The sequence below is a fragment of the Diabrotica undecimpunctata genome, chromosome 7 (assembly GCF_040954645.1).
Source record: "Diabrotica undecimpunctata isolate CICGRU chromosome 7, icDiaUnde3, whole genome shotgun sequence".
Lineage (NCBI taxonomy): Eukaryota > Metazoa > Arthropoda > Insecta > Coleoptera > Chrysomelidae > Diabrotica > Diabrotica undecimpunctata.
In genome coordinates this window covers 101,754,297-101,775,316 of record NC_092809.1, presented here as the reverse complement: position 1 = coordinate 101,775,316, position 21,020 = coordinate 101,754,297, and the positions used below count along the sequence as shown (strand labels likewise).

The window sequence follows — 21,020 nt, the reverse complement described above, 5'->3', positions numbered from 1 at the left end:
TCAACGTTAAAATCCTCTATTTTCTTCGATAGATTCGAACATCGAATTGGTCACTGTCAGATAGTTAATTGTGGTCATTTTGAACATTTGATTTAATAAAATGTCTTTCCTATATATGTAATTTGCCTTTGATTTTTTGTTATTTTCCTCGTAGCGTACAAAACTATTTCTGGAAAAGTAATTAGAGAATGATAGTTAAACCTATAGCGTAATTTTTCACTGAAAGGACTATTCATTCCTTGAATTAAATGTAGGGTGCCAATTTAAAAAAAAGTAGATGACGTCATAACTTCCACAAATCTATCAGAAAAAAATTAGATATGCAAAAAATACAATAAAAAATAAAATAATTTGAAAATAAAAATCGACCTGTTGTATGTTTTTTCGTAGATATTCTTTTTTTGGCGCCTTCATTCTTTTCTTACTACAAATAAAAAATTAAATATAAGAAGTAAAAAAATATCTCGACATTATTATTTGTATTTGTTCTTTTTTAGGATGCAGAAAACTAATTCGTTCGATGTCACACAAAGAATCTTTCTTAAAAAATCATGAAATAGTTCAGTGAATCTGCAACCAGAAGACTGTGAAAGTAAATGGGGTAAATTAGGTGTTCAAGGTCATGCGAGGTGCTCTAAGGTGTTACTTAATAACCTGTTTACTTATAAATATAGGATTTTCTTATGAGGTAAGTACAATATTATGTTTATTGAAATATTCAAATTTGTTAAACAATAAAAGAATTTATAAAGAATAAAGGAACAGAAGTATCAGATGCTTATATTGCCGGCAGTGCTACAGATGCTTACAGTGCCGACAAAAAAACCTTTACACTGTGTATAAATTCAATTTTACATTGTCATTTAATTTTACAAATTAATACATTGTCATATCATCCTTGTAGTCGATGATAAGCTGGATTCTCTTGGGCATGTATTAAGCAAGGTTCAAGAAAAATTCTTCTTCCATGGTCACCCACAAGCTCTTCCACTCTTCTTTTTCAGCTGAATTATGTTGCTCGGTCGACACTCCTGTGTCGATGTGATTAAAGTTGAGCGAGTTACCTGGCCATTCCAATACGTTGATATTGTGATCATTTAAGAACTTTGATACTTGGCCTTGTCAGCAGGGGCACCATTGTGCATAAAGAAGTCACATTCGTGAATTTCCCACAAGTTCAATAAATGTTGTTCTAGAACAGTCACACAGTTGCTTGCCCTTATTGTAACATTCTTTGGCAAGAAATACAACCCTGCCCTTCCTTTATTCCAACTAAACGCACCCCATATCATTACACTTTCAGGATGTTTGACGATTTTAACTGTAAACTTTGGATCGTACCTTGACGCGATGTGTGGACGACGAACAAATTTGGAGCTTCCTCTTACTAAACTGAACGTACTTTCGTCACTGATCATAACTTTTTCCATTATTCAGGTGTCCAATGCTGATATATTTTACAAAAATCTAATATTTTTTCTTCATTGCTTTTGTAAGCAAGGGCTTCTTTGCAACACGTCGTCTTGTCAGCAGTAAATTCTTACCGGGGTCATTTTTATTGTGTATGCTTCGCCCATGTAAATAAGTGAAAAAGTAAGATAATTCCCATAAAAATTGCCCCCGTAACAATATAAATTGGTGCGATTCACTAGTGTATAGGGAGACAAGTTCATTGAATAGTTTGAAAGATCGGTAAACTTATCAATATTTTGCTGGTCTATATATGTTTACGTTCTTAGAAAGAATGGGAATGAGAAAACTATGATATTTTAGTTTATTGGTTCCACATTTTATATGTGCATAGGCGTAGTGTGTTCTATCTCTTGGGAATATATTTATTAAATAGACTTTATTATTAACTTTAAAATAGTTTTGAAGTAAGTAAAGTAAATTTAAGGCAAGTTTATTTTTTATATAGTATTAACTCATTAACGGCCGCTCAATATACAAACAGAAATTTGACAATTAATTTATTACATTGGATTAAAAACACATAAATTAAGACTAATTTACAACCAAAAAGATTTTTTTTTCTCCTTTTCTAGGAAAACAGTACAATTTTTAATAAAGGAACATATTGTATCTTAAATGTAAATTAAATTTTAATGTGGAAATTTTCGAAACATTCGGGGTGTACCTAGATGCATTCTACACCTTTTACATAAATAAATAGTATTACTTTTGCACATCCTACATTTTTGCACTATAGTCTCTTTTTGTAACGTGGCCAATATTGTCGAATCTGGTTTCATCTGGTAAAGCAAATTTAGATTGACGTCCATGTACTAAGTTTGACACTGATGTAGCGGTTTCTTCACTATTATAATTTATAAATATAAATCTATGTCGGCTCATGATTTCTCTTATAATGTGCACTTGTTTATCCTCTTCCTTTGACCAATGCATATCAACTTGAAGCAGAGTGTGAACCAGATAATATACATATCCTAATCGTTTTTTTTTAATCTATGTTATTCATTTTAAAGTCTTGACGGTTATTCTGCGATGTATAAATATTTGTAAAATATAGAATGCTCTCAATTACTTTTTTATCAAAAAAGAGTGAAAAAACTTCAATATATGATTTGCTTCCATGGTTGGCTTTTATATTGTCTAAATATCAATCAGACTGATGTTGAATTACTACTGAGCACGAAGGAGTATCTGTTGTTACAACTTGAGACAAATTTGGATTTACTATTTTTATTACCTGGTTTTTTCTTTGGGCGGTTTATCTGTGGTCCAAAGGAATATCATAATCAGAATCGTCAGAATTCCCAATCACTTGTATTTCATATGTACCTGCAATATCCGATTTTATTGATTCTTCACAAATAATATTATCATGTCTTCTACATTAGAGACTTTTTAATCTAATTTCGGCGGCAAATAAACCACTTAAGTGAGTCAGCATTTTCACAATCTGTGTCTTCTTCTAACAAAGCTATTAACTCTTTAGCAGTTAGTACCATCTTCATTTCATATTTCGAGAATTTACTGAAACAAACAAATGCACTACTATATACACGCATTCACATGATAATAGTTTAGCTTACTTCATTTTAATTTATATCAACTTCGTAATATATTTATATATATATATATATATATATATATATATATATATATATATATATATATATATATATACAAATAAACACAAGGAAACTTTCAAATTAAGTTAAAAAAAAACAAATATAACGTTTACAGCACACATCAATTCTATAAATAGAGAATGGTGTGTAATGACGGGATCGTATGTTAAAATTTTAGATTGTTTAGCCTAATGAAAAAATGAGTATTTTCCAAAGTTTTCTGTTTTTTGAAGTTCTGTATTAGGTAGTGTCTAATAAGAATAAAATTTTACTTTAATTTGTTAGACAACTATAAGATACCTGCCAAAAGACACATGATAATTTAATAATTATATCGGTCTTAGATTTAATTTTTACGTAATTACTTATGTGTTTAAATAAATAATTAAAATTTTTTTTTGGTACGCCTCTGCAAAATTGAAGTGGAATATGATTTCGTTGAAAATTTATCGTTAAGAGCTTCGTTAAGTGCGATGTTGCCAAGTAATCACCTTCAATTAAAAATTGTTTTAGTATAAGTAAATAAAAAGAAGTTTAACACTGAATACTAGCACAAAGCCAAATGTGTACAGTACAAACACGCAGAATAAACTAAAGAAAATAAGCGGTCAGTAAACTTGTAAACTACACACAGCCGCCGTCACAAGTACGTTATCCCCTCTCCCCTCAAATGCTACTAAACAAGTGCAAACAGATCGCATGCCATTTTTCTTCGAATTTAGTGATTTATTTGGAAATTTATTTGGTAAAGATTTTTTTTTTGCCGGCATGCCGGCACTGTACTTTCTTTTCTTCAAATGGTATGTGCTTAACGTAGATAACTAATTGCCTTCTCCTTCACTTTGTTTTCGACTTTGACTACATTTCTCTTGAATTTTGTCCTTTTATTAGTTGAAATATATCTTCCTGTAGGTATTTACCTACACAAGAAGATTAAAAATAAGTTAGGTGGCCAGAGGGCTATAAAACTATATAGTATCTAAAAGGGCTTCATTTTTGTTTTTTAAATAGGTTTGTAGGTGCTTTTGAACATATTCTACAGTCATTTTAAATCACGACATTTTTACACTCCAAAATCACTATTATTTCGCTTATTCAATTTTTGAAATTTCGCAAAAAAGACATAATTACCTTCGTTTCGGGTGGTGGCACTATTTTTTCCTTCAGTTTTAATCACAAGATTCTTTTTTATACACCAAAATCTATAAAAATCGTGCAAGCCCTATCCGAGATAATTGAACCGTTCCATACTTAAAACGCACCCTGTAGATTCCGAATGAAGAGAAAAACAAAAGCCATTATTTAAAAAATATCAAAAAGGCCTTTATTTTTGTTTTTTAAAGAGGTTTGTAGGTGCTTTTGAACAGATTCTACAGTGACTGTAAATCGCAACATTTTAACACTCCAAAATCTCGATTATTTCGCTCATTCAATTTCTGAAATCTTGCAAAAAAAAAACACCATTACCCTCGTTCCGGGTGGCGGCTCTTTTTTTTTCTTTAGTTTTCTTTTAGAATACTAAAGAATAAAAAAATGGTCCCAAGGGTGTGCTCTCAAATTTTAAAATCATTATGTTTTTGGCATCAAAAACATTTTGTGTGGAATTCGTTATTTACTACCCTATAATCGTAGAATAACCATAAATAAGAATTCTTGTGGATATTCCCTGCTAAAAGGAACTTCCTCTACAATACAGAGGTTCATTTTAAATTTACATGGTATCCTGTTAAATATTGAGTGTCGTAAACTACGAATACACTCGTGTTCGTAAATAATGTTACCAGTGTAGTAGTTATATATTTGTCATCAACAATAAAATCAAAGAAGATAGACGCTTATAGAAGACCAGTTCAAATGGGCGATTTGGTTACGGTTTAAGAGGGTGGCTGCATAAACTCACAGCGTGGTGCCGTGGCCGTCGGCTTAAAACTATCTTGAAAATTTCATAATGAAATATGTAGTTAGGGGGAAGTGGGAAAGGAGTACGAACGGGTAACTTTGCATCTACGCCTAAACAAATTTCGATGCCATTGATTTGCAAACTGTCTTTTTTTTTGTTTTTTCACAATAAAATCTTTATTTTCAATATATTAAATTGTTAAATTTTTAATTTTAAAACTTAAAAATGTATGATATTTACAATATTCAAAGTATTTATTTTTTTAATTGTATAACTTTGAATTAAAAATTGGTTTGTTCCAACACAACGAAAAACCGTCACATAACTTTTTATTATACTGTTTTTCTGCCCAGAAATTAACGAAACAATTTTAAAAAATTTCAATTTAAAAAAAAAGTATTCAATGAAACTTTTTACTAAATTATGAAATTTTCCATTTCGCCAAAACTTCCATTTCATCCATAATTTTTCAATAACAACAAAAAGCATTCCTGATTTATTTTTGAAATAACAAAATAAACTTTAACAGTACATTTTAATGAATAGTACCTATATGTGAAAGTTTTTACGCTGTATGGGTACTATTTAATCTTGTTTTAAAATAACAACTAATAGTATCTAAAACATAATTTTCACAATGAATGAATATTGGTGAAATTATTACAATATAGTCTTAAACTGATACTTAAGATATATAGATATATAGACTATGTATAAGTATATATTAAGATATATACTTATACTTAAGATTTGTACATATTTCAATTAAAAATTTGAATTATAATAATTTTTCTAAAAAGATTAATTTATTAAAAGTTAAAATAATATTATTTTCTTTAAACAATTTTATAAAACGCAAAAATTTAATCCTATTCTACGACCACGCGGCATCTACATATAAAAATATCTAAAGTTGCATTTATTGCCCCACTCTTTCATATTTTAGAAGCAAACCGCTCCTTAGTGGTACCACGTGCAACACGTGCGTTCCACTCGTCCCACTTTTCTTTATCTATGTCACATCTTTTGCTATGCTCAAAAATAACAGTGAAAAATTCTTCTATAAGCGTCTATATTCTTTGATAAAATTATCCACATATCGTCTGTAAATGACAATGTAAATATTATATTGTTATTAATCGGTATTCTAGTTTCATTGCGTTGCCAAATTTTTAAGCTTTGCTCCAAATTTATTTCAAATTGCGTTGGTGAGGGACAACAGCCTTGTTTTAGATCTTAACTAATTTGGAGTCCCTTCAATAGATAATTTCTAGTTTATACTCTTGCTTTGCTCTTGTTTAACTCAGTATACAGATGTTTCATCGCTTTTATTAAACTCATGCTAGTGTTGGTCTTGTCTAAGGCTTACCTTAGTTTTGAGGCATGCTATCATAACATTTTATAAGGTTTACATATATAATAGATCTATCGCTTGATGAACGGCATTTTTCTTATCAATAATCTGTGTAAGGAATAATAAGTGATCAACTTTTGATCTTCCTGACCTAAATCCAGTTTGTTTTTCATGTTTCATATCTTTGTGTTCGTTTTCTATTCTATAATTTATTAATATTATTCTGAAGCTATTTTCTTGTGGCATTTTAAAGTAATTACTATTTTAATTGGGAATAAACCACAATTGAAGTTTAAAATAAGTTTATTGACGTTTCAATTTTCACTTCGGAAATCGTTCTCAAAATACAAACATTAATAAATTAAACAAATTTTGTTTTTTTTTTTTTGTTACTTGGTGAAAAATTCTTCTAATAATTTAATTTTATCTGACTCATTTATATTGACAATTCAGACATATATTATACATTTTAAAGTTGACGACTTTAAAATGATATTGCCAATAATGCTGAGTTACGTTCCTGGGACGACTTTATTGGAAGATAGTTCATTCGATTACATAAAATAAACTTTTACTTGAAAATATCCGTCAGAAAAAATCAGAGCATGTGATTCGTCTTTAAAAAGACAACCACATGCCACGAAGACAGTAAAATTCTCCTGTTAGTGATTCCATAGTAAATCAAGGGGAAAAAAACACGAAAAAAATCTCGTAATATTATCCCGACATGGTAAGTATTTGGTCTTACATTTAGTTTACTCTCAATAAACACCAAATTCTTATTGTATATATATATATATATATATATATATATATATATATATTTTATTCAAAAAACTTCATACGAAAGCTGCACTCTTTGTCTTTAAAACGCATCTTGATTTTTGTCGTTAGGACATTTGGATCAAAAGATATCGAATTTTTACCGTCGAGCTGATACAAATTTTATTGAACATTGATTTCGCGCGCGTTACTGACATGCAAAATCGACGGTCGCTTGAAGTGTTGTTTCAAAAAGAACGGTTCATTCTACACAAATAATGCTTGTAAACATTTTTGTTTACAATTATCTCAGCTACATTTTTTATTTGAAACATTTTTTCTACGGTGTACAGATTCTTGATAAATTGATTTTTTTGCGTTTTTACCCCCTGCGAGGGGGGTTTTAGGAAGAAGCTCCGGGGGTAAAAGTGGTAAACTTTTTTGCATCTTTTTGAGGTCCCAAAATATTCTGTGCAAAATTCAGCTTGATCGTATGATTTTTAGGGTTCAACTGTTTGACGACTGGACTAATGGTTATGTTATGTTTGTTTCTATGATAATTCATAGTCTACTACTGAATATGTTCTGAAAAATCCTCATATATTAAATATAATAACATTAATTCAGAGTATAATTTTATTATGTTGGAACAAGTGATTTTGAAATTACAATGGTAATTTTATTATTGTTACCATGGCAATGTCATGACTCATATGACTACTACTTAAAATTTCCTGAAAAACCTCCACGTACTATATAAATAAAATAGCTTCAACTTAGTATATAATTTTATTATCTAGGAAAAAGTACACAGTCACCCACAAGGATAATTAGACTTCCATTAAAATATAATAAACAAATAAAAACACATTGTAACTATTTTATATCCACTATTAAAATCGATAAGTTGTTATTGTCAGATAACTATGTGTTGGTTTTCTTATTTAAATTCAATAAATTATGCATAATATTCTGGTATATTGATTTGTAGTTAAATTGATTGTTATAAATGACATCCTTTATGAGTAAACAAAAGGACACGTTGTAGAGTTTTATGATTTTTCCATGTCTTGTTTATAAGTTTAGTCATCTTTCGTTTATAAATAATTTTTCATTTTTCTTTTGCGTAGCCACTAGAAAAAGTTTTAAAGGAAAAAGTTTTAGAGATCACGAGAGACCCAAAAAAATGATAATAAACTCACTACTTTACCTTATATTATACCCTTAATTATTTTAAACTTTTTTTATTATTAGTTGCTCTATCCTCCTGAGAACTGGCCTGATCTTTTTTGTTTTTTTTTATTAAATAATATAATTCGTATCGTCCAAGAATTGACAATCGCAAGGTCAAATAAGTGAAAAATGGTTTTGACTGTCCAGTTTTTACTTCTAGCTCCCATTCGATAATAACTGATCATCCTGTTAATTAAATCTATTCCCCCCATTAGTTCGTTGTACTTTTTAACAATGTTTGGTCTAGGTACCTCATCATATCGGAAGTCTTAATAATGTTGTAGATAACTTATTAACTTCGGATGGACCAACACATAACTTCTTAACATCCTCATCAATCTGCAGAAATCCATTTTTCCCTTGATAAATATCGAAGTCTAATATTCATCCTTTGGGAGTGGCGCAGACAAAATTTTTAATCCTTCTGGATTAGGTTTACCTCGAACAAATTGTTTCATGATACACACGCAAGTAAAAGGTATCATTTGTTCGTCCACAGTAACCTCGCTCTTTCTTGGAAGTATCAAGCATCACTGTCAAGTGTCAACAACAACAAAATATTTCAAAGTGGCCACTATACCTGACTGGCCACTGTTCCAGCCTCTCACTTAAATGTTCATTTAATTGGACATCAGGTCTCAGGAGGTTATAGAAGTTTCTCAATTGAAAGTCTATCAGACGGAGGAAGGAAAAAGAGAAGAACGGATAATATCTGAAGAAAAAATACAACAAGTTAATATGAAAAGATAAAAAAAGAATAAACAAAGGATAAACTATATTTCTAAGAGATAGTTCAGCGCATCCTTTGCCTTCGCCTTTGCAAAAATGAGACTCATGAGGCTTGAAAATCTATTTAACAGAGCATTGCGTTGTAAAGTATATTTCACGAATTTGTGACTGTTTTGGATTATCGCTAGAGACTCGACAGCCAATGGTCTACTCTACTGTACAGCATAAAAAGTACACCCTTACCATTTTAAATTCAATCGCATTGACGTAACGGTGTAAAAGTACAGCTTTAAATCATCAAAAAGAACCCTTAAAAAAGCTAGAAAAAAATCTTTTAGGATGGATTATTTTATACCGCTTTTTACCAATTATTTTTTTAATTAATACAAACAAAGAATTTCATCAAACCATCTACGACACTGTATTGTACATACAACGAAACAGATGTTGCATTCATTGATCAGACCACTGAAAATTCTATGAATAATCGTTAAGAAGTAGATCGCCCTTCGTCCTCTATAGTAAATGTCAGGCTATTCGCATGTACTCGTGGCATGAGTCACTATATTTTAAACAGTAGAAAATGGAGACCGTTTGTCTGAGAATCCTGAAAATACCAATTTAAACAAAGCACGGGATTTTATTCAAAATGTATTTCCATTAATCATTTTTACAGAATAGTTATCCAGGTTAAGCGGACAGGAAAACTATTTTATTTTATATTAAAACAAAATTTATAAATTGCAAATCAGAAGCTATATTATTTATATTTAAAAGTACACACAGTAACGTAATATTAGGTACAGCTGGTTCCTAAAAAAAACTGATACGACTCTTAAAGTGTATTTTGTAGAAAACTGAGCAGTGTATTTTGAAGGATAAATAATTATTAAGTACTACTTTTACTATTACCTTCTTCTTCTTTAAGTGCCATCTCCGCAACGAAGGTTGGCAATCATCATGGCTATTCTGACCTTCGAGGCAGCTGCTCTGAACAATTGCCTTGAGCTGCAACCAAACCACTCTCTCAGATTCTTCAACCAGGAAACGCGTATTCTTCCTACGCTCCTCCTACCCTCTACTTTTCCTTGAATTATGAGTCTCAAGATGTTGTATCTTTCGCCTCTCATCACATATCCGAGATATTGCAATTTCCTTTCTTTTATTGTATTTTCCATTTCCCTCTCTCTGCCTATTCTCCTTAACACTTCTGTATTCGTGATTCTATCTACCAATGGAATCCTTAACAATCTTCTAAATGTCCACATTTCAAACGCGTTAAGTCGATTTATTGTATTCCGGTTTAATGTCCATGATTCAGCTCCATAGTAGAGTACACTGTGTACATAGCAATTAACTAGCCTTATTCTGAGGGCCAATGTCAGATCTTTGCTGCATAAAATCTTTTTCATTTTCACGAAGTTGGCACGTACTTTTTCAATTCTGACTCTTATTTCTGCAGTATAATCGTTATTTTCTGTGATTATCTTTCCCAAGTAAGTATATCTTTTTACTCTCTCAATCTGCTGGCCGCCTACCGTTAATATTTCGTTTGTATTGTTGTTCTTGCTAATTTTCATGAGTTTGGTTTTTTTGATGTTAAGAGAGAGTCCGTATTCTCCACTATATCCTAATATTTTGTTCATTATTCTTTCTAAGTCTTCCAAATTGTCGGCTATTATGACTGTATCGTCGGCATACCTAATGTTGTTAATTAAACTTCCGTTCACTTTTATGCTGACTGTCTCGTTTACCAAAGCTTCTTGTATGATTTCTTCAGAATAAGCATTAAACAATAACGGCGACAGTATGCAACCTTGCCTGACCCCTCTCCTTATCTCCACTTCTTCTGACACTTCTCTTCCAATTTTCACATTTGATCGTTGGCTGTAGTATAAATTTGATATCAATGTTACATCCCTCACATCCAGATTCTTGTTTTTGAGTACTTCTATAAGTCGGTCATGTTTTACCTTATCGAATGCCTTGTTGTAGTCTATAAAGCATACATAAATATCTCGATTAACATCCAAACATCTTTGGGTCAGCACGTTAAAACAGTGCCTCTCTTGTGCCCATTCCATTCCGAAATCCAAATTGGGAATCACTAATATCCATCTCCAGCTTAGCGTGTATTCTATTATGGATGATTTTTAGCAGGGCTTTTAAGGTATGTGACATTAGACTGATAGTTCGATAATCTCTACATTCTTTGGCATTTACTTTCTTTGGTAGACAAATAAATATTGATGTCAGCATTTCACGTGGAATAATTCCTGTGGAATAGATTGTGTTCAGTAGTTGGACTAAAAGATCTATGTTTTTTTCATTGACCAGTTTTAGCAATTCACTTGGTATTTCATCTGCACCAGCAGCTTTATTATTTTTCATGGACTTTACTGCATGCATAACTTCTGACTTTGTTATTTCAGGTTCCTCGTCTTTACTCTCATTATCTTCATATATATTTTCCTGTCTCTGGTCATGGAATAATTCCTTTATATTTTCTTTCCATCTTTCTAATTTTTGTTCTGTCTCCACTAAAATGTTTCCTTGTTTGTCCAATAGTATGCTTGAGGTTTTTTTACTATTATAAATATAATAGTAATAGGACTATTACCTATTATTTACTTATTTACTTATACCTATTATTTACATACTGTCACTGTCTCTGCCAAATCTTAAAATTTGTCAAATAACTTATTCTGTTCAACCTCAAAAATGGCTCCACATGCTAGCAAATAACTAAAAGCAAGAATTGTAACGAAATTAGAAGATGGTTGGTCACTATCTGCGTAGCGAACTATTTTAACGTAAGCAGAACAACAGTTTTTAATATTAATAAAAGATGGAGAGAACAAGAAACTCTCGAATGAAATCAAGATTCTGGATGATCTACCGCTCATGAAGATCGTACGTTTTTGGAGAGATTAGAAGAGAATCTTTTTGAAGATGCGAAAACTGCACGAATTATGTCACAGTTTCCGGGAAGAAAAACAACAACTTGGCGCAAAGTTAAAGCATCGCGTCTTAGGTACCGAACTGCAGCAAAAAAGCAAGCTCTTACACCACAACAGAAGCAATCAGGACTTGTATTTGCTTTAAACCATCAGCTACAAAATCAAGATTTTGGGACAGGGTAATAAGTATAGTTGAGCAAATGTTTCAATCTTTTAAAAAGGGCAAAATTGGGGTGTATAGGCCAGAAAATAATATCTTCTATATGTTGATAGATATCGACCAGCTGGTCGTTTTAGCGCCAATGTATGGGGATGGATTTCATCTAGAGGAATGGGAATGGTATGGTATATTAATGGCAGGTTTGTTGGGCAGACTTATCTGAATATTCTAGAAAACATCATGTTTCCCAGTGTAGAACAGTTGTATCCAGAAAATCATTTTATCCTCCAAAAAGATAATTGTCCTGTTCGCACTGGAAATATAATAAACCAGTGGCTCCATAATAACAACATTGAAACCTTACCATGGCCCAGCTACAGTCCAGATTTAAACCCAATCGAGAATGTGTGGGGTGTTTTTATAAAACGTTTGTATCGGCATAATTTTATACCTCAAAATGCTGAAGAGCTGTGGCACGGTATATAACAGGTTTGAGAAGAGCTCTCTTAAGAAGACAATTTCATAGTTCCTTTCACGCAGATGGACCGAAGACTGTTATCGATGCTGATGGAGATATTACAAAATATTAATTTTATTTTTATATACCTAAATTTAGTATAGTTTTTGTCTTCCAGACCCTTGCTTTCTTTCGAGAGTTTCTCGTTCCCTCCATTTTTTATTAATAGAAAAACTGTGGTTCTGCTTATGTTAAAATGTTTTCCTATTTCTGATAGTGCCCAGTTATCTTTTAATTTGTTTACAATTCTTCCTTTAATATATTGTTGTCGTTTGTTTTATTCCTTAATAATAATAAAAATAAAAAATAAATCTGGGATAAAAATAATAACAACACTATTTTATGTAAAAACTATCATTTAAGTATATACCTACTCTTTATAAAATGCAGGAATTCAAAATAATATCAAAATTTAGACCTTAATAATTATTACAATAATTATCAATATAATATCTAATGGTTCTTCCATATTGTAAGATGAGTATTATGGGTTATAGAATTATTTAAATAATTTAATTAAATGTTTTACTCTTATTTTATTTTAATTTTTAATCTAGGATTAACTATAGGTTGTTTATATTATACAAAACAAAACTTTTAATGTCATTTGTCAAAATAAAAAATTGCCTTGACGTGTTAGCAATAACTCTCTTTTGGACATGAAGTATTTTGTACTTTATTAAAGGATCCTGTAATAAAGGCGGCTGTCAACTTAAGTGTTCAATAACTCTCTAATATCAGTAAAAGAAATATTTTCACAAAAAAAGTATTATTAAATTCTATTGTTTAAATCAAAGCCGCAATACCAATATATTTATTTAAACAGGAAGTTCGTTGTTTATAACCCGCTACTGTCATTAACAACAGCTTTTCCAGTCTTCTAGCGCAAATATCGTAGACTTGATATTACCTTTTATTCATTGTTTTATTATGGGAAAAACGATGTAAATGTCAATGCCATACCGTCTGAAGTTTAACTTATTCCATTTAAAATTCTTACATTCTAGTGCTGTCGGTAGATCAGTAGGTTATCGATTGAATGGGACACAGACAAACGTGTGATCGTCTGACTGCTTTATTATAGAAATCGATATACAGGAGGAAGTTTCTAAAATGACTTAGTTTTTAAATTTTAACTACTTAAAAATTATTTTTGGTATCGGAGCCTGTTAAAAACGATTGAGTTTGAGTTTTTAGGTATAATGTGTCAGTCACGAAAAATGATACACTACAAACTGAAATTGTAATTTGATGACAAAGTGTAACAGATATTTTTCGCGACGAATATTATATTTTTTGATCTCAACATAGACATAACAAGCCCAAAATGTGGTAAAGCACGTATATAAAATGTAATTAACCCGTAACCGGTGAGGTGCAATTTCAGTTACATTGAGCGTGATGTAAAGTTCTACAGACACCTTTTTAAAAAATAAAAAAAAAAACAGATGTAGGTATTTGAAAAAATTTCACTGAAATAAGCTATACTGGATGAATATATGACTATATTCGCTCATAGGTTTATAAGTATTATATAAAAAAAAGTTATTAAAATACCTTTATTTTACAATAGTACTGAAATTTATCCTTAGTATAACAAGCCTCCGTAGTTTTATCAATAAAAAAATGGTGTTTTTTATGTTTAGAATAGGTATACGGCTTAAGGGAATACCAATCATTAATTTTTTTTCAAAAAATAAACAAATTTATTCAGTAAACAAATGCTGACAACAGATGAACTACAATAATTTTAAACAACATTTATTTTCGTTACAATTATTTTGAAGCACATTTTGTGCATATTTTCTTACTACATGATGACATATAGACTTTATACAATCATAGCGTAAGTAAAATGTGTTTCTGTGAAGTTTCGATGAGCATAAATAACAATATTTCCGAATCTCCAATTTTTCTTCGGGTTCTTTGAGTGCAAGTATTCTTCTTATCGAGTTTCTTATATCTAAGCTAATTCTAGGATTTTCAAATCGTTTCCTCATAAAATGTTCTGTCAGACTTTTAGCTATTGCATTCGTGAATTTGATTCGGGATGTATTTTCATTATTTTTTAAATAATTAGACATGACAAATGCATTGACACAACTCATGTTTAATATTTGATAAAAAATAGCCATTGGCCAACGTCGAGTTCTCCTTGATGAGCTGTAAATTGTGCATTTCTCATCTAGTGCATCAACGCCTCCTTTTGTTGTATTATAGAATGATATTATTTCAGGTTTGTTACTCTCAACATGGGTATTGGATGGATAACAACTGTATTCAACATCATATACGTAACTGGAAAAATACCCCAAAGCTGGTTAAAGTCGATCTTCGTGACCATACCAAAAAAAGTAAATGCCAAGACATGCGAAGACTACAGAACAATTAGCCTAATGAGCCACTTACTTAAAACGTTCTTGAAAGTGATACGCGGCAGAATATATAAAAAATGCGAAGAACAAGTATCATGGACGCAGTTTGGATTCCGCGATTCCTTAGGCACCCGAGAGGCTCTATTCGCAGTCCAAGTGCTTATACAAAGATGCAGGGATGTTAACTGTGGTGTGTATACTTGTTTTATCGACTACAAAAAGGCATTTGATAGAGTAAAGCATGATAAACTTATAAACATCTTGAAAGAAGTGGGGTTAGATGATAGGGACTTAAGAATCATCTATAATTTATATTACAACCAAACAGCCAATATTAAAGTGGATGACCAATTGACAGAGGCAGTCTCCATAGATAGAGGAGTGAGGCAAAGATGCATTCTGTCCCCGGTGTTATTTAATATATACTCTGAATATATCTTCGAGCAAGCGCTAGGCGAACTACAAGAAGGCGTATTAGTCAACGGAATACGTCTAAACAACATTAGATATGCCGACGAGTAGTTTTTTCAGATAGTCTGGACGGTTTGCAAAGAATAATGTCGCGTATATCAGATATAAGTAGAGAACACGGACTTGATCTTAATACGAAGAAAACAAAGTACATGGTATTCAGTAAGCGCGAAATATTAAATACACAGCTTTTGGTTAACCAACATCCAATTGACAGAGTGGACAGCTACACATACCTTGGTACCAACATTAACAGCCAATGGGATCACTCCAGTGAAATAAAACAACGCATAAACAACGAGTAGAGGCCTGGACACTTTCCGAAGCTTCTTTAAGAAAACTCGAGGCATTCGAGATGTGGTGTTACAGACGTATTTTAAGAATTTCATGGGTGGATCGTGTGACTAATGTTGAGGTCCTACGTAGAATAGGTAAGGAATGCGAGATTATTAACACCATCAAAGAGCGCAAACTGGAATATCTTGTCCATGTTATGAGGAATGAACAGAGATACGGCTTGTTGCAACTCATTCTTCAGGGCAAGGTATTTGGAAAGAGAGGACCAGGGAGAAGAAGAATATCTTGGCTTGAAAACCTGAGAAAGCGGTTTAATACATCGACAACCGGACTATTCAGAATAGCAGCAAGCAAAGTTAGGATAGCCATGTTGATCGCCAACATCCGCAACGGATAGGCATCGTAAGAAGAACTCTCATCATCCTTAGCACGACAGTGATGCATAGAGGAAATGAGGATTACAGCCTTGTTTCTCTTAGGAATATATGAATAGCGTTTTATGTCTTGAAAATCCATATAATTGTTTTTGTTTGTTTGCCTTAAATGGTTCCGACATAGGTAAGGCCACTGCACTATAACTCTCTCATGGTTCCGACATAGGTAAGGCCTCTGGACTATAACTCTTTCACTGGCTGAAAAAAAAGAAAACCAATTATCTTATTTGCCGTAATGTTCCAATTACTGCCAAATAGAAGTTTTGATAGACGAATTACCGATTGTGTGGGTTTGGTTTTTTTTTCCGATATATATATATATATATATATATATATATATATATATATATATATATATATATATATATATATATATATATATATATACAGATTGAACGAATTTAAAACGGAACATACGAAATCAATGTATTTCGGCTCAACTCCACTCAAGGTGGTTGACCAACAAAAGGTTGTCAAATAATTATATTATAAAAATCCAATACTTCAGCGGGCTGCTGGATTCTGAATTCTTTCAAGAACAAGTCAAAACTCCACCCAAATAGGTTGCCTAGATTCACTGAAAAAACTAGACTACACAAGCAGTTATTATGCTGTCAAACCACTTATCGCTTCCTTATAGTCCAAGAGATAGAGCCGAAATTTTGAACTGATCAGTAATATGACATTTCTCTATTGGAATATATTCATTGTAACTGGGTTAAGACTTTGCCTTACAGGCGGACGCCCCTCGTGGTACAGGGGGTGGCTATACAGGGATGAAGTTGTCATTTTTTTCGGAAAAATTAACGATCGATAATATGGCTGAAAATTTGCCCAGAGGTATATTTAAGAAAAAAATGTGATTTGTAAAGTAAATATGACTTTAGTTTGAAAAAAAAACATTATCATAATATCATTTTAAAACTACAAAATATTCTATAAAAGATTCAGACGATGACGTAGAGTTATATCAAATGTTTTAGAAAAGTTTTTCTAATTTTTTTTTCTTATCGGAAAAATCGTTTGAAAATTTTTGGAAAAAAATCATGGTATAACTGACAGAAAATCGAAAGGATTCTACAAATTAGATTTTACCTCAAAAAATTACGAAAATTTTCATTTACGGAAATTTTTTGGAAAATTTTGAGGAAAACTCTACTTGACGCTTTTCAGAATAGTAACAGAAGTGAGCATACAAATTTTCAAATCAATCGGTATAAAAATATCATAATAAAATCAGTTTGAAAATTGTTACCGAGACCTAAAATGCGCAGGCAAGTGGTACATTTGATCCCGTTTTATGGCTCCCTGTAACAACCCAGCTGTCCGCTCTTTTCGATTTAGAGTTTTTAATGGCCAAATAATGAGCCATGAAAATGGCGGACATATTACTTATCGTTAATTTTTCCCCAAAAAATTGCAATTTCACCCCTGTCCGCCACCCCTTATGTATCCATTCTCGCGTCCGCCCTTTGGGATTTCGTCTAGTTATACCAAGATCTTACTCTGGGCAAATTTTCAGCTATATTATCGATCGTTAATTTTTCCGAAAAAAATGACAACTTCATCCCTGTATACCCACCCCCTGTACTACGAGGGGCGTCCGCCTGTAAGGCAAAGTCTTAACCCAGTTACAATGAATATATTCCAATAGAGAAATGTCTTATTACTGATCAGTTTCGTACAAAATTTCGGCTCTATCTCTCCGACTATTAGGCAAGCTCCTCTTTCCTTTAAAGGAGACAGATAGTTGAACGATATTTTATACAATGTCTATCACCGGGTAAATGGATTTATTTTTGTCCAAGTTTTATATTGGTCCACTATTTCAAATGCAGTTCAAATCGACATATATTAAATTGTATGTTCCGTTTTAAATTCGTTCAATCTGTATATATATATATATATATATATATATATATATATATATATATATATATATACATATTGAACGAATTTAAAACGGAACATACAATTGAGTGTTAGCTTCCGTTTTATGCAATATTTTCGTGGCTTATTTGGTATGTACATCCGGAACTTGCACCGGCCCCTAAACCCGATTAATATCTCATCAATGCATACGTTTTTCTCAATGTTAAATACATCTTGGCAATTTTTAAAAAATATTTCAAAAATGTCATTAATATGAGCCGCTGGTGTTTCTTTCAGTCTTTCTTTCCTAGATGTGACATCATCAAACCTCAAGCAATTTATCAAAACACTAAACCGTTTTCCGCTCATAACAGTATTAAAAATCTCTCTTCTGGTTTCATCTGCAATAAACATAGCGTCAATATCTTCATCCTTAGATTTATAGATCGCCGTATATATTAGTAGGCCCATCAAAGCTCGTATTTCAGTAGTATTCGTATCTTTCAAAGCTGTTCGTGTCTCTACAGCAAACCTTGTTCGAATGTCTGCAATCTTTATATTTGTATACTACACTATAGTATTTATCATCGCTTCAGAGATGAGAAGGTTCTATATATCTTCTGGAGTAGCTTCATCTCCTAGAGTACGAGCAGGAGCTTTTAATCCTGGTAGGGTTATGACTATATAATGTTGTAGAGTTCGCACATTCTTTGCAGGTTCATTTATTGCCCACTTTTACCGATCTTTCCATAATAGTACTTTTTTTCCAATTTTACCTTCATTCTCTTAGTCTAATTCTTCATCAATATTTTCATCATTTGAAAAAATTGTTCATTATCATCACTTTCACTTGAAGGTCGATGTCCATCTTCTATATCAGACAAGTCAGATTCTTCCTCATGATACCATCTTAAAACAGTACTTTCAAAATTATTGTCTAATGAATTAACTTTTTTTGATGTACTACTTTTAGTGCATCGTTTTATGCTTCTACTTAATATTTAACGTATTATGTTTTAAGAAGAAAAACCTTCTAAATAATTAAAAAAATAAATCAAATAACAGCCATTAGCTATTAGTAGATATATTTTAAAAAAATGGCACAATCATTATTATATTGAAAATTAGTTTTTGGTGGGATAATTTCTGTTTTTTAACACAGATTTGATTCTGAGAGGCATAGACTTCACGAGACGAGCCAGATCTTCTGGTGTAATAACTCTAAACCAGTTTTGAATAATGGCTTCTATCCGTTCTCTCTTGTTATTTCTTGTTGTTTGTTTAGGCGTGATACTTTCAGCATTAACCATAGAGTTTCTATTGGATTTAAATTCCATGGAAGTCTTGGCCGTATGACAGGAAGCTCTATCCTGCTGGAAGATACATTGTTGAGCAGCTCCTTCAACCAAATCTCTGATAGTCGTCAGCAGTTTGACTTAAAGTTTTTTTTCCTGATATTTTTTACATTAATGTTACCCTTTATTAATGCCAAACGTCCAACTCCGTCACTGCTCATACAAGTCCATACTATGACACTAACAGAAATATACACTTAATGTTAAACCTAAACAGTTAAACGATGTTCACGTCTAAGTAACTTTGCGAGCTGAACACTTGTGAAAAAATTGTCCATTCTAACTGCTTCATGTTCAATCTTCACAGAGTCTGCAGTCCTGTCCTGGAGGCTGTATTTTTTTGTATAATAGGTACATCATTTAGCGTCTGGTAAAGCATACATTTTTATGCCGTAACGATTTGGTTTATTCAGCATAATATATAGCTTGAATGAACATTTGCCGTGAAAGGCTTCTAACTTTTTATCTATCGTAGTATAATTCTTGCCTTTGTATTATAGTACTTTTATCATCGAACCGAATGTATCTTATAATGAACTGGAACCTCTTTAGCGACATCTCCATCGACCTGCCATCTACTCTAAAAAATGAATCTTCAGCATTCTAATTGCTTGTTGGCTTAGCCGTTTTGTTACTGGGTGTGTCGTAAGATAATAATGCTATAAATTTGTTGATGCATACTACTATTTCTGTATACATCTTCTAAACGATCATCTTGCAAACTTTCGTCTTCATCTTTTGGTATCGGTTCGGAATTAGTAATAATTTTGTCCAAAATTAGTTGCAATTTGGCTTGTTCTCTTCGTTATCCACATTCACATACAATTCCTAAAGTTCTTCTTCTTCTTCCTCTTTATAAGCAATTCTGCTTGTTCATTGGAGGGATAATATCTCTATGGAAGGTTGTCACTCCATCTTTTGCGCGGTCGTCCGATACTTCTTCTGCCGATTGGTGACTTATCTCTTGCTATTTTGACGACACGGGTCTCCTCCATTCTGCTTATGTGGTTATTCCATTTTTTTTTCTATTATGTGTCCATTCATTTATACACTACGTTACACTTTCTTCTAATGTCTTCACTTCTCTTTCGATCTCTCAGCGTATTTCCTGTAATTGTTTTCAGTACTCTCATCTCTGCCGTTTCCAGTAGCCTTTGCGGTTTGGCTGTGTCGGGTCTTGTTTTTGAGGCATATGTCATTATTGGTCTTACACTGGCTTTATAAATTATTGATTCCATCTCAGTGTTAATGTGTCTGTTTCGTCATATAGTGTTATTAAGGCATCCTGCCAGTCTATTTGCACTTGATCTCTCACTTCTTTGTACAGGTCTCCATAACTAGACAGTATAATTCCCAGGTATTTTATTTCCATTACTTGTTCAATACTTGATGCCATCAATTTCTATTTTACATCTGGTTGGTTCTTTGCTGACTACTATTGTTTTAGTTTTGTTATTTACATTTTGTTTTGTTTGAGATGAGATTGTCATATTAAATTCTTTTGCT

General features: G+C 32.0%; 1 protein-coding gene across 1 annotated transcript in view; it reads left to right on the top strand.

The window, feature by feature from the left end:
• stl (ADAMTS metallopeptidase stall) overlaps positions 1 to 21,020 on the top strand; it is a 251,760-nt gene that overhangs the window by 46,505 nt on the left and 184,235 nt on the right. The window contains exon 2 of the mRNA XM_072537889.1: positions 498 to 688. Within this exon, the coding sequence (XP_072393990.1) occupies positions 623 to 688 (66 nt within the window). The 5' untranslated portion in view covers positions 498 to 622. The remainder of the gene's footprint in view (positions 1 to 497; positions 689 to 21,020) is intronic.